The sequence below is a fragment of the Serinus canaria genome, chromosome 8 (assembly GCF_022539315.1).
Source record: "Serinus canaria isolate serCan28SL12 chromosome 8, serCan2020, whole genome shotgun sequence".
In the NCBI taxonomy this organism is placed as follows: Eukaryota; Metazoa; Chordata; class Aves; order Passeriformes; family Fringillidae; genus Serinus; species Serinus canaria.
Genome location: NC_066322.1, coordinates 25,959,510 through 25,974,725, shown reverse-complemented (window position 1 = coordinate 25,974,725; position 15,216 = coordinate 25,959,510). Strand labels below are relative to the sequence as shown.

General features: G+C 40.0%; 1 protein-coding gene across 3 annotated transcripts in view; it reads right to left on the bottom strand.

Annotated features, from left to right (window-relative positions):
- The window catches only part of RABGAP1L (RAB GTPase activating protein 1 like), a 226,017-nt gene that overhangs the window by 80,756 nt on the left and 130,045 nt on the right, over positions 1 to 15,216 (bottom strand). For 2 of the 3 annotated variants that reach the window (XM_030226690.2, XM_030226691.2), the window contains exons 15-17: positions 13,109 to 13,183; positions 9,583 to 9,708; positions 8,093 to 8,236 (exon numbers count right to left, since the gene is read on the bottom strand). In XM_030226690.2, coding sequence (XP_030082550.1) covers positions 8,093 to 8,236; positions 9,583 to 9,708; positions 13,109 to 13,183 — 345 coding nt within the window. The remainder of the gene's footprint in view (positions 1 to 8,092; positions 8,237 to 9,582; positions 9,709 to 13,108; positions 13,184 to 15,216) is intronic. The other variant, XM_050977169.1, reaches the window with a different exon arrangement.

The following is a 15,216-nucleotide window of genomic DNA, read 5'->3' as shown; positions in this document are numbered from 1 at the left end:
CACTGGGGATCATTTTAGAATCTCTCTCTTGTTTTAAAGCTTCTCTTTAGTGAGAGAAGCTTCAAGAGAAGACAGGCTATATTCAATATTAGCATCTCTCCAACCCAGACCCCCTGACAGACCTTCCTCTGGTTACACAGTAATACCCTTGGCACCATCTTCACCAACAAAAGAAAGTGAGTATCTTTAAAAAAGAAAAAAGGAAATTTAATTCATTAATGTCCTTATCTGTGTTTTTTTCCCTAGATATGCATGACATGTGAAAGGAAACAGTGAAAGTACTGATAAAATTAAAGTTCAGCACCAGGTAAAAAGACAGATGTAAGAGTCAAATAATCACCTCCTTAAGGGCTGAGAAATCTCAAGCCCCACATGACATGAACCTCTTCCAGCTTTCTAATAACTGAATTCTCCCTTCTTTAAAGGGACACTAGCTATTCAACTGAAGTTAACTTGACATTGCTTCATAATTCCAAAGTGTTTCATAATTATGTGTTCAGTTGCACAGTCTTTCAAGGGAGCTGCAGAAGGTAATTGGGGTTACAGACTCTAAAGGAGAATTAAAATCCTATTTATGTTTTGGATGGGCTCCAGCAAAACAATTACTTGGCAACTCTAATATGTTGAGAACAACAAGAAACTTTAGGAATGTCACAAACATCTTTGTTTTGTTGACAAGATGAATATATGGTCTGAAGCTCAAAGTTCCCTTGGTAAGCAGGGCAGCCTTGGAACATGCTCTGCAGGGGCATGCACATTAATTAACATCTTTTAGGCAGTTTGTGTAGCTTCTGCATTTATTCTAGCTCAATGACAAGATGACTAAAGGCAAAAAAGGTTAAAACTCTTGTTCAAATAAGGCACAACATGAATTAGCAGGTTTTGTGTAAACTACAGACACAGCTTTCTTAGAACAGGAAAAGATCAAACAGAAAGCAAATTACAAAGAGATCTCACTGCTAAGGTGTGAGTACAGTGGAGTTCTCAGACTGGGCTTCCCCCAGTGACTCCATGTGCATATACAGCCTGAAATTCTGCCACACAGGCAGGGAGAAAACCCAGAAATCTCCCCCTGATCTATGATTCCATGAAAAACACACACAGCCAATTAAAACCAGTTGATTGAACTATTAGAGAAGCAGGTACCAGGGAGATGGCAAAAACAGCACCAGGGGAATCTGGATTGATTTGTGTCACTTTGCTGTATTTTGCAGCATAAAACAGCACACAATAAATACCAGGCAACCATGAACCTGAATTCGTATGATTTCACATGAAATTCTGTTTGTTTGGATGCTTTCATAGAAATAAATGGGATTTAGGAGTGAATATTTGCATGTTTTGGGTGGTTTTTATGTACTTTGCTGCTGAGGTGTTGCTAGGGCTGAATGAAAGTAGAGGCTGCTGTGAGAGTAACATTTTTTTCCTCTCCACATTCTGTGACTGTTTGCAAAGAATAAAAATTTACAGCCACAGAATTTGAAGTCTTTTGCACAGATCAAACTGCTCCCTTGCATGAGGGGTTTCTGCAGTGATACATTCCTAATTCACCAGCAACTGCTTATGGGCTAGCAGCATCTGTCAATCAAGCCAGACACTAACTCTGCTCTTCTGGCTTGAAAAGCTTTCAGTTGCAGGGGTTTCAGACATTTCTGTCCCTTTTCCCAAAACTGATTAATACAGGGACAGAGAAGGGGGCCTCAATCCACACTGGGCACCAAGGGTGCTATCACACACAAGGAGACAAAAAGAGGTCTTATCTCTTTATTTAACCAGGTCCTCCAGCTCTGGGGTGGAAACAGGGAATGGCTGTTAGATGTGCTCATAGGAGAAGGAATCTTCCAGATCCCAGTTTTCATGAGAGCAGACAAGGTGAGAGCTTCAGAACATCTCTTGACAGAGAGTTGTGCCCTGTTCCCCCTCTACCTGTGCTCACACACCACAAAGAAAAATCCATGCCCACACTCAATCAACATCTGCCCCTCCTGCACTCCCTCTGATCTTCCCAGTGTTATTCCTCATCCTCTCCCTTCCCCTGCCATGACACAGCCCTGGCTCCTGTCTCTCTGAACCCTGACACTGGTCTTCCCTTTCCAATGATGAATTTTGATTTTACATATTCAGAAAATCCGTAACAGCCTCAGATTCCAAGCACAAAGCAACAGAAAGTGTTTCAGCACAGGCAGACTGCACTACCCTCTTCTTTAAAAACATTTCCCAAATTAGCTCAGCTTCCTGGATTTGCTCATGGAATATCACTCTCTCATTTATGATACTTTCCTTCAGTTATTTCTAAAGTGTTGCCAAAGCTTGCCAAGACTGTTTAGGATATGCTGCTATTCCAATACAGCAGATGGCACTAGTGTTAAGTAAGCATTATGGAAATTTACTGTATTCCTAGAAAAAACAACCAAGTGAACATCAACTAGCAGGTGGCTGAAGTATTTCATGAGCAATGGGGAGAGTAATGCAGAGCCACAGTGTGAACATGGCATTAGATGTGTCACCCCTCTAAGACCAAACTAAATCATTCAAACCAGCCACTCATCATTTTCACCCAGATCTTAGAACATTTCTAAGAAGCAGCCTTAATGTTTAGGACCACAAAATTTATCAGCATCACCCAAAAGGTACCTTCTGTTCTCTTAAGTTAACTTGGAGTGCAGACTCTTGGGAGACTGTTTTTCCTTTGCTCATGCTGAGTGTTCATCATCAGCCTTGTTATTTTGGGGATGAACAGGCAGCACCATGACTGGAAGATACATAAATTATGGATGTTCACAGCAACAGCTGGACATCCTTGAGTCAAGGGTTATGCCAAACCCTCTCCTAGAACCTCTCAGATTCCATTCTCTATTAAAACACCCTTCTCCTTGATCCAAGCCTGAATTATCATAAATTCTCTTAGAACATTTTGTGTCCCCAGTCCCCATGGCAATACATAACATGGTATTACACACCTCCAGCAGTTCTGCTGTTGACTGAATTTTAAATGCAAGCACCTTACACTACTTGTAACCTTCACTTGGAAATGAACTTAAAACTGTTTATCATTATAATCAGAATGTTTTTAACACACACATCCAGAAGCTTTAAGAAGTTCCTTGTGAAGCACACACACAATCAAATCCTACACCCTTCTTTCTTTCTTTTTATCTTAATTTCTGTTCCAGTGCTGAAAAGCCCCCACAGTGGATTACAGCTGTAGATCATCACATGAATTAGGCTAAAATCACTTTTCCTTTGGATTTAATAACTCATCTAACTGCATGAAAGCCAAACATCCGGGTCTAATAAACATGAGGTTATCTCCATTGCAGACCTCCCACTTCTGCAACAGAAATGATCATGATGGTTGACATGTCAACAGATCCTTGAGTGCAGCAAGCCAGCATTACCATTGCACATCCACATTCCAATTCCAGTCATCCATCTGGAGTCTGAGAAAACCTCTTCTCCTTCTTCTAAATTAATTAAAAGCTAATTATAGCGGTCTGGGAAAGAAATCCTTTCCAGTCTCTTTACATGAAACAGCAGTAGGTAGCTGATAAGGATTTCAGCAAGACTCAGCCTTCCAGCAGGCCTGATGCAAAGGGATTGGGCAGGAGGAAGGACACAGCCTAAATGCCAACATTTATTTGCCTGTATTCCTAAAAGGAACACAAACAGACAGCTCCTGGCCTTTTCCAACTAACATGTATGGCATTGACTTCACTCTGGGAAACAGTACTGAAATAACACAGACAGCTCCAGCACAGGTCTATGCCTACTTGGAATTGAAGCCCAGCATTTAATATGCTGTTACCATAAGAGATTTTATTTCTAACAAGTCCATTCTTGTGTTTTGTGCGATTTCTTAAAATATTCATAGCTGGAAGGGTTAACAAATGTAGACAGCATGGCAATACATGTAAAAAGTTTGATTTTTCTTCCCCTAAAGATCCACAAAAGATAAACAACTGTGCACAGTCTTCTATTTAATTCACATTTCATCTCAGTGCAGATTTACAGAGGAAGTGGGCTTGTTCTTGACTCAATTCCTGAGGAAGTTTAATAAATTGAAATGTTCATCTGTTCTTTCTCAGCTCTGTTGAAGGCATCACAGAAGACTGTGACAGTGACAGATAAAAAATAGCAGGCTGTTCTGGTCCCTCCCCCTCGGCCAGCCCTGAGCGCTACCAGACGGCGTCTCCTGGCACATCCATCCCCAGCAAGACACACACAAGACAGAAATCAACTCCTCAGCATCAATACTTGAGATTCTGCTCTGATTTTCAGTGTTTCATTAGGAAGGAGTGCTCCCAATAAGCAAATCCCCACAATGTGGTGCCAGGTTTTCGCTATCAGTAAGCGCTCGCTCAGCAGCACATTTTAAATGATTTTTAAAGACACCTATCAGCCTTTGTTGTGACAGAAAATTTCTCAAAATCGATCATCAAAAGTATTTTACACAACATTCTGAAAGCAACAGTTGATAAATAAAGGTCAAGGAGTGATGGTATCCTAGCTTTCAATTCCCCTTGTGAAAGGCACTTTCCCTTCTTTGCTATTAGCTGTATTAGTAAATATTAAATAATTTAAAACCCAAAACTGATAATTAGCTGCATCCCTTTGTATCCAGTCATGATCCAGTCAGAATGGCAGCTTAGTAATCAAATTACAGAGTCAAATTATGCATTATGATACTAAAATAAACAACTGTCTGTGCCAGCCCAGGAAGGGCAGCATGCAGGAGAGGTTTTTGCATATTGCCTAAAAGGAGAGAAGTACTGTCCTTAAGTATTTTATATGCCCCAAAACTGCACACAAAAATAGTCAGATTAACCTAAAATGGAGGTTACCCATAGTGTTTCAGAATTCTCAGCTAATAATGGAATGACAGCTTGAGCTCTGCACCTCCTTTAGTTTTGGCAGAACTGTATATATCACAAAAGGTTAAAGAAATTTATTTTTTAAGCAGAAAAAAAAATCATGACAATTTTGAAAATGCTTACAGATTATCTGCCAACTGGTTTGGGTTGTTTTTCTCTTCTAAATGCCTACTGAAGGTCATTTATTTAGTGTTTTAAAAACAAATATTTTAATTTTAAATGGAATAATTTAAAACACAAAATGAAGTGAAATGCCAACTGTTTGATATTCTGTAGCACAGCTCTGTTGCACTGAGGACAGCTCTGAGTGACAAGAGCTTTACCTAGATGAATTGCTATTTCTGAGCATGACTTTAAATAAATAATTTAAAATAGAACAAAAAGAGACAGCAAAACAGAGCAGGCTTGAGAAGTGTTCAATAACATCGTGTCATATTGACAGATAAGACTGACAAATCCAAATACAACTCTGCTTTTCATCAACAAAAATGTTCTTCAATGCAAACAGAAATAGCAAAGACAAATGAAACAGCTGCAACAGGCAGCTAAAAGGAGCCTTGTAGAAAGATCTCCAGGCTCCAACCCACACAGTTGGCTGCAATCACATTAAAACTTTCACCTGGATCAATAGGTTTGTGTTTTTATTACAAGCAGCTGATCCTTATAGGATGTACCAGGCACTGTGGTGGTGTACCTGCCTGAAGCCCTAAATTATCTTCAAGCTTCTGTCATGGGAAGAAAAAGAATTCCAAAATGTATCATTTCTGCTTGGGGATGGGTGACAGATTCTGCCCCAGAACTACTCAGGTGATGTTCTAAGATCACTGGGAGTTGAAGTAATTTGAAGAGTTTATTCACATCTTCAACAGCCTGGTTACAACTTAAAAAAATAATAATAGGAAAAAAAAAAAAAACGTGCTAGGAAGACAACAGAATAAAATAACTCAGTCACACAGAAGCTATGGCCAATCCCAAATTTGTGCAAATTTACATCAAACTGCTCTGAAGCAATATTTCCTGTGAGAATGATGAGAAGCCCATGACTGTAGTGACAGTCATTTTGAAGGGATTTTAAAAAATTCCTCCATAAAACTTAATTCCCATCGTAACTTCAGCTCCTTTTTCATAGCTGTGCTTCTGCCCAGGAGTTCTGTCCTCAGCTTGTGCCTCTGTGCAGACAGGGGAAGGAAATGTGCCTCCCTGGTCAGCTGGGAAATTCCAGCACTTCCAGAGGGATTTCTCCTCTCTGGACTGAAAGCTGAGTATCTGCAAGGATCAATTTCACTCTTCCAGCCACAATCAAAAATCCACCAAAAAACCCAAGCCAATTCTAAAACTCTTGCTTGACATGGAATCACTGAATGGCTGGGGTTGGAAGGGACCTCTAGAGATCAGCTATTCCCAGACACAAATTGTTCACCCATAATTCAAATATTTTCAAGGCAACCAAATTGGCTCCCTTAAAATTATTAGTTAGCAGCAATGGTTTTAAATGGTTTTCTTCCCCTAATTTTTGCTTTCCTGTAAGAGCTGCACAGAATGTGAACATTTTGTAACCACGGACAGGACAAGGATGTGGAGAAATAACAAGAACAAGAGACTTGAAAGGTATTTAAAATTCATCGGTATCTATGACAAATTAGGGAAAAGGCTGGAAGCTTGTTTTTACAAACTTAAGACAATTCACTTCAAAGGCTTCTTGCTTTTCTGGGGATTTTTTTCTGCAGAATATGTTTCAGTGTTAGCAGCTGCCACTGTTTTTTCTCCTTCCAGTTGCCAGAATTACCAGCATGCTGGTTATTCAGAGATAAAGTAAGGAACAATTTAATGCAGAAAAAATTACGTTTTGATTTCCCCCATGACTCCTTCCAGAGGCTGACTGGACACAACTTCAGTTTTCTGTCAAGGAATGGATTTTTCCTGGCTCTGCCTGTGGCCATAGACCTACAGAATTGACCTGCTGTTTACAATGAGGGCCAAGTAGATTTTTATTTTAATCTATGCCCCTCCCACAAATTCTCAGACCCACCTGTTACCTGAGAGTGGTGGACTCCTGACTCTGAGGAGCATTTTTCTGATAGCATTTTTCACTGGTGCCTCAGGACACTGCCTCCTCACTGCCCCACTCTCTCTCAAGATGTCTGCATGCATCTTCTCACTGGAAATAAATTTTCTTACTCCTTCTAGTTTATTTTCAGCTGTAGCAAAAGCAGCTCCTTTAGCTGTGTGTGATGACTCTCTACAAACACTGACAAGTTTTCCTTTCCCTGGCATGTTCTAATGTTGCACTCCCTTACTTTCCCCTTGGATTTTCCCCTTCTTTCCCACCCCAATTGCTTCAGACACACTGAGATAAACGTTGCCAATATTACCTTGCTTTGATAACTGAGCACCAACATGCAGAATAAGAAACAATCTCAAGGACTGAATCCTACCAAGGCACCTGCAGCAAGCCTGAAGATTCTCAGAGAAAATATTTCACAATAGAAATTAACAAAATGAACTAGAGTCAACAGTGTTTCATACTAGTGAAGCCTTTACCATTTAAAATTATCAAATGTTTTATCAATTTATTTTCATGTTTGTGACCCCTTGAAGTTGGAGAGGAAATCAGTGACAGGTTTAAAAGCAGGAGTAATGCCATGGGCACTCTGACTTCCCACTTACAGAAGGAAGGACTGGTATTTTCCCAAAATAAATATTCTAGGTTATCAACCTCTTCTGACTGGCTTTGAAAAGAAAGTGTGGATATATCTACAGCACAGACACCATTTTGTATCTGGAGTAGTGCCTTCCTAGTTGGAACAGCAGGGAAAAGAACCAAAAGGAAGGAGCTTCCTTCAGCTGTGTTTGGCCCTTCCCACCCTTTCTGTCTGTGGGCACTCTGAGCCAGCCCACTTGGACAGCTTTCCTTGCTAGGTCTTCAAGAAATTACAATTCCTAACTCTGAATAATCATTTAACAAATTAAATGAAAAACAGGTGTGTGTATCAGCTGTTCCTCATTAGACCCCTCAGCAAAAATAATGAGGCAATCCAAAGTTCTAATTTTAAATCCAAACCAGTGTTTCACTGAACATCTTCTGCTCCATATAACCAAGGTTTCTACATAACTACACACATTTTATAATCAAGCAGTAAAAGACTTCAACAAACAAAATAAAACAAGAAGAAATATTGATGGAGTGGAGGAAGAAATTTCTGATTCATTATTTTTTTTACCTCACAAAGTAGTAAGTCAATGATGTGGAAGACCATGCAGAGTGGAAACTTGGCAGTAAAAAGAGTGAGAAACCACTGGGATGCATACATGTGAGCTTCCAAATTGAGGTCTGAGAAATGGCTGTGCAAGTCTGGTAGCTGCTCCTGCAAGAAAGGAAAAAAAATAAACGTTTCAGAGTTACTCATTAATTTGAGTTCTTCATCCATACTTGCAGTAAGGACCAGGGTGCTAAATCAAAAACACAACAAAGTGAAAGCCTGGCTTCTTTTGAGCATTAAGATGTTTCTTGATAAATTTCAGTGCCCATGGTTACAGTTTTTAGTAAGATATCCACAGTGGATTCTATCACAGTATCAAAGACTATACTGAGACTATACTGAGAAATTACAGAATCTTCAACAGTTGAAAGGCAGAGCAGTTGTAAAATCTATGTCATGCTGTATATTTTAAAGTTATTCCTTTGCTGTCTCTTGCTATAAATGCTTCTGCCACAAAAAACAGTGGCTGCAGGAACCAGATCACTTTGCAGAGCTTGAAAGCAACAGAGCACACAACTCCAGCAGACCATTTCTCTAACCAGGAGCACATACAAACAACACAAAATAAGCACTGAAAATCCTACTGAACAGTGATGACTGTCACTTAATAAAGTATCTTTGTTAAAAGTATATTTGTTAATCTGTTTGTTAACGAAAATCTTTGTGGACATAAGTAAATATTGAGAAGCCCATATGCTGAAGTGTCACATTAATTAGTATGCAATTCCACTCCAGCAAGTATGAAATCTGCACAATTTGACATCTGAAAAAACACCATTAAATTAGCAATAGTCTGTTTTGTTTGGTTTCAGTACATCCCACAGAGGTACCTGTGAGAGCTGACTTCACCAAGCAGCTTTTCACTGGGCCAGCAGAAGGGCAGGGCTTAATGAACTCTCAATAATTCCTCATTAGTCCCAACAACAATGTATAACATTTGCAGCCCTTCAGTTGTGCTAAACTGCTTGATAAAATAATTCCAGCTGAAAAAAAGGGCAGAGTCTTGGAAGAGACAATAAAACCTGCCCAGTGGTCCACACTTGATTGGTATTTCATAAGCATCAGGATGTCCTGATTTGCCTGACCTCTTAACCCACATAATTCATGGGAAGTAGGACAATGATGGAGGCAGTCCAAAGGATCCACTGGCCTCAACAGCACAGAGATATTCTCTCTAAGCAACATCAGAAACAGAGAGGGGGAAAAGGCAAATACCTGCTTGGATACAAAGATTAGCTGCAGAAGTGGTGTATCAGAGACAAAAGAAATTAATAACAAATCCAAATAAAGATGCTGGAATTCAGCTATTAAACTCTGCTTTCCCCCACCTCTAAAAGGAAAGGGGGTTTGATTGTGCAATAGCTTTTGGAAGCAAAGCATTCATCTCTTCTTCATGCCAGTATTTTCATTTATGAAAGAAATCAAAGGAGGATTTGTTACTCTGGCCCCACCTGCATTAACTTCTCCAGCTGGAAAAATTTGCAATGGAGATCTTCAAAGTTATTTCTGTAGAGGTCCCTCAGGCCATAGTCATACATTATTTTCACAAATACACAGAATGCCTGCTCCTCTGGCATCTGTTTGGAGAAAGACACAAAAGCAAGGTTAATCACAGAGCTAAGGCTGGACATGCCTTACACAGACACACGCTTCAACACCTTGTGCACAATGAATTCAGAACCTGGGATGCATCAGAATTTTCAGCCTACTACTGTGAATGCTGAATTAACCAACTAAAATCTCAGTGGGACTAATCTCCTTGATGAGCATCTGGATTTGGCTCTGTAAGGCTTTCTTTGAAGAAAATGTGGGATCACATCACAAAGTTTATGTGTGTCTACATCCCTACAGCAGCACAAGTGTCAGCAGCATTCTTTCTGTCAAACAGGTATGAGAACAACCAGTACACAACTCTCAGGCACATAAAAACAACATTAAAAAGAAAGAATGAAAATAAAATAAAATAAAAAGACAACAACTGATGACAGTGATGTCTAATGAGAGATACTCGGTTAAATGGGAAAAATTCAGGAGAACTAAGGTACAGCCAACCTCCAGTGAGAGCAATGCTCATCCACTCACCCAAACCCCAGGACATCAAACTCTGAAGTCTGGTTTCCCACAGTCCCATCTATTAACATGCTGACTTCTTCAGGATCCCTACATCCATAATCTGTTTCATTGTGACCAAAAGTTCTCACCCAAGAGTGCTTTGGAAGGCGGCACTAACACAACTGTCTGAGCCACTCCAAACTTCTGTTTGTTGGGTGAGCCCACTGAATGCTGACCTGGTGGGAAGCCCTGGGTCACAAAACCCCTACATCCCCTTCCCCTGTGCCTTCAGGTAACACAAACAGAACCCAAACCAACCTTTCCATCACATTCAAAATGTCCTTTCCTTTGGAAGCACCAGATTGTAACAAATAAAAATAACTGCTGAGAATCAAGAACAACTCTTGACCTTTTAGTGTATTCACTCATCTGGCCTACTGCCAGCTTCTTATCAAATACCTGCTACAGATAAAAGCTCAGCATTTTCTTCCAAGTGAATTTTAGGCTCTTGATATTTCCCTTCAGGGTTTCATCTTATGCTCAGGCCATGAGTAGGGCCTGTCTCCAGGGCCATGGGCAGACAGTTTCATTTTCATTTTCACACATCATAAAAGAAAGTAACTGGTTAGCACAAAGTATTTCCAGATTGGATGATGCCTATCAGTCTGGGCTTCATTTACCCAAGACAAATTCTTAGGAATTTCAAAGCTCTAAATCACAATTGTAACTGGATGGAATGATCCCACCTGACAGCATAAAAAAACTGCAGACAAAGTAAAGGGAAGAAATAATTTGATCCTGACCAAAAGGCTTGAATCTGCTTTGTAAGACAATGAGTGCAAATTTCAGGCGGTTTGGTAAAATACAATTAATTATTTCTAATGAAATGACAGGTGCTCGTGCACAGGCACATCTGCCCTGCAGGCTCAGTCAGACTCCTGTGCTTTGCCAACCAACTCTTCCCCAAGCCAGGGAGGTGGAACAGAGGTCAGGACCAGGCCAAAGAGCTCCCCAAGTCCTTGCTCTCAGTGAACAGAGGTTCTCCAGTATTACCAACCCCAAGAATTCAAAATTATAAATAAAATTTTCTTTTTTTTTTTTTAATCTAAGCAGAACACAAATTTTGGGCATTGCCATTCTGACTTTTAGCATTTAGATATTTGCCCTTTGCTATAGTTTCTCTGAATTCCCAAAAGCCAGAAATTTTTAATTATTTAAAGTGAAATTTTAGGTGGAGGTTTTTTTCCCCCGCAGACAATGACTTTGAAAAATAGACAAGAAAAAAAAAAGTCAAGTACTGTGAGCCTTACAATTATTAGAGTTGGCAACACTGTTTCCCTGTGATTGGAAGTTACCTGCATTCCCTTGATGAGAATTTCATCAAAGAAGCAAAATCACAAAAGCAGAGGATGGAGGTTCAAGCTACCCAACCATGCCAAAAAGACACAAATATTGAAGAGAAAAGATAACCTGTCCCAGGGAAAAAGGCAAAGGAAGGGCTCTGGAAATCCATGAGAAGGTAGAACAGTTAGGAGGGTCTTGCAAGTGTTTACAGCATACAGATTTTTTGAGAATTTGAGAAAATGAGGAGTTTGAGGGCATCTTAGGAAGCTCCCCAATCACATGGGCTCATTGAGACTCCTTGCTTGCCCCTTTCTCTAAGCATTGCATTTTAATACCCCCTGATGAACCCAAAAGTCATAAAGGGTTTATTAAAATGAGTGTAATTTCCTGTGTGCAGGCAACTTCCTCCAGCTCCAGAAACACTCAGAACAGAGCTGGTTCTCTGTAGCAATGACAGCACAGCACTAAGGGAGAGGAGCTGAGGCATTAGTCAAATGTTAAGAATGTGACACCCACACATTTCTAAACAACTCTGGTATTGAAAATGGCTCATTTTTCCAGTGCAGCTTCAAAATCCTGCTTTGGGTAAAAAATTAATTGCAAAATAACAGTTAGATAAGCTATTTTACAGTCTGTGTTAGACTGCAATAATGGGACTAGATGGGGTTTATTCTTAAAAGATGTAAAGCTTCTCTGCAACGCTGTCACTGTGTATCATGGTTCTCAAGACTTCAAGGAATCACAGCTCTCCCTAGGAATTACAAGTTAAATTAATCTGAATTTCAGCTCCAAATGCCCTGGGAAGCGTGTGTGTAACATACATAGCACCAGCAGCTGTCTCAAACCCACACTTCAAAAGGTATTTCAATCCTGGCTGATTTTACTAATTAAAACCTGAGAGAAAAAGCAGTCAAGAGCTTGAGTAAGAATTGGGGTTGAGCTTTGGGCTTATTCAGATAGACTTTACCTCAATAAATACACTCTTTGAATCTGCTGCTTTGCCACTGAGACATCAGATGTAAAGCACCTTGCACCTATAAAACTGTGTATTTATTTATTGATTTCTGGACATACACCCATGTGTTTATAAAGGAAGCAACAGATCAAAGTTTGTGCAGTTTTTGATTACAGGCTAAAATATCAAGGTTAAAAAAATCAGCTTTCCCTCAGAAGATATTACAAAATATCCCTAGTAGAAAAAAATCTTCCAAAAAATCAGTGAGACTTCTTGCTTTGATGATCTGCTCTGAGAATGTTTCCTGTAGTTAAATTCCCCATAAACACAAAGGGAGCTTACTTAGGTGACAACAAAATTAAAAGAAAAAATTAATATGTAACAAATTAGTTCCAGGTTTGACACAGAAATACTTGAGAATTTAATTGATTTCTGCCAGATAAAGGAAATCTACATTCATGAAGATAGAAAGCATTAATCTCTACAGCCAAAAAGCAACAAGAGGAAAATTAATACAGGCAAATAAATAACAATAAATATCTGTCAAACAGCATGGCTGCACTGCAACTGATTTCACAGCTGCCTTGGTTTCAAACATCAAAGCTTCCATTCTGCAATTAACTCACATGAAGCAGAAGCACAGCTGCAAGGAAGGACTGTCCCTGGCAATAGCCAATGTCTTCATCATAGACAGAATAGGCCTAGAAAAAAGAAAACCAAACTGTATTTAAAAAGCACAGGCATCACCAAACTGTGACATCAAGGAGCTGTTCAGGACACTGCCAGGGTCTCAAGGGGCCTGCAAGGAAATTGAAGAGATTGATTCCATCAGGAGCTGGAGTGACAGGACACAGGGAATGCTCCCCATGGGCACAGGGCAGGGTTAGATGGGACATTGGGACAAAATTCCTCCCTGGGAGGGTGGGCAGGCCCTGGCACAGGGTGCCCAGAGAAGCTGTGGCTGCCCCTGCATCCCTGGAAGTGCCCAAGGCCAGGCTGGATGGAGCTTGGAGCACCCTGGGACAGTGGAAGGTGTCCCTGCCCATGGCAGGGGTGGGAGGGGATGAACTTCAGGGTCTCTTCCGGGCAAAGCCATTCCCTGATTCTCTGTGCAACACTGCTCAGGCTAAAATCACATAGGGGCTAAAACTTTAAATCACTTTTGTGCTTTCAGGGCTCTTCTAAAAACACCCACAGGTCCCTCTCAACCCTCCACAGATGCTGGAGTTGTAGTTGTAAATTATTAATTTTATTTTTCAATCAGCCTAGAAAGAGATGGATGCAATTTCCCTTCACCTAAATCAAGGATAATTCAGCTCAGTGTTAATGATAGAACTTTACCAGTGCAACAAATAGAACATGAAAACCAGGGTAGTTAGTGCTGGGGGGAAAGTGAACGTTTGTTTTTGGAAAAACAAGTTCTGACATTATGCAAGTACAGGACCTAAGGTTAGAAAACTGCTGAGAACTACTCTAACCTGAAGATTTCATCAGAAACAGTTTTTCCATGCCCTTGTTATGCTGAAGAATGAACAAAACTCCTTTTCCTACGCTATGACAGACATGCTTTTCCTTACTCTTAAAAAACCCCCAAACTAAAATAACCTTTCCTTCCCCTTTACTTTTCCAAGATGAGAAGACAGATACTGTTTTTAAAGAGCTGTCAGAGGATGTTAAGGATTTATGGAAACTTGTGAAAGTCGAAGCAGGAGCAGCAGGACTGACACCAGAGGGAGGGACATCCTGAGAGAAAAAGCAAAATACTGAGGGTCCAGCCAGGGAAAAGCAAAGCAAAGGGCAGAGCCAGGGAGGAAGGAGCCACAAGGATCAGACAATCCACTTTTCAGGCTGATGGACTTGTGAGGAATTCTGCAATGACTCTGGAGGACAGGATTTCTCCAAGTGCAGAATATTCTGAGTATTCCTTTAAAGGTCACAGTTTCTGAACAATTCAGCCTTACATTTCCTTTGGGAAAAGCTGACCCAGGACTTGCAGCCCTCTGCCCTTTGTCTGTGCTGCTCACCACTCCTTTGAAAGCTGTTAGATGGCATTAGTCAGCAAATGAGTGAAAATAATCCCAGCCCATTGCTCAGTTTCAGTGGACAAGAAAATTCAAGAAGACACAGAAATCACTGTAAAATGTTTAATGAACCCTCACAATCCAGCTAACCAGTTTAAAACAGCTCTGGTCACAAAAGTCAAACATAAAATCTAACCTGAGAAGTGTGCAATGGCAGATACAAAATTCAGTTGGGAAAAAAGAGGATGCTCTCCATAAAGAAGTTAATTAGCTACTAAGTATTAAATTTACAGAAATAACTTTAGATGCTTAAATTAATATTTTATATCATTAACTAGAATCATTCACTGGTTAATCACCATCATGAGTCTTTATCTATTTGTTGCCCAGATCTACCAGTTTGGAGATGCCTAATGTCTTGTCTCTGTAGCTTTCCTAAATGATGTATTATTCCTGGTTTTGATAGCCCAGCTCCACTTAGAAACAGATGTGCAGAATTGCAAATGAGAAATTTGATTTATGATTTCTTCCTACTATAAAAAACCACTTCTAATTTACTTAAAAAAAAAAATCTAGGCTGAAAAATGAACATCAAATTATCAGTGCCTGGGGGTTCTCTGTTGTGAAAAGCATTATAGTGAATAATTTGCTGAAAATAGCAATAAATTGATCCAAACAAGTTATTTTAAAATAAGTATTGAGAAACCAACACA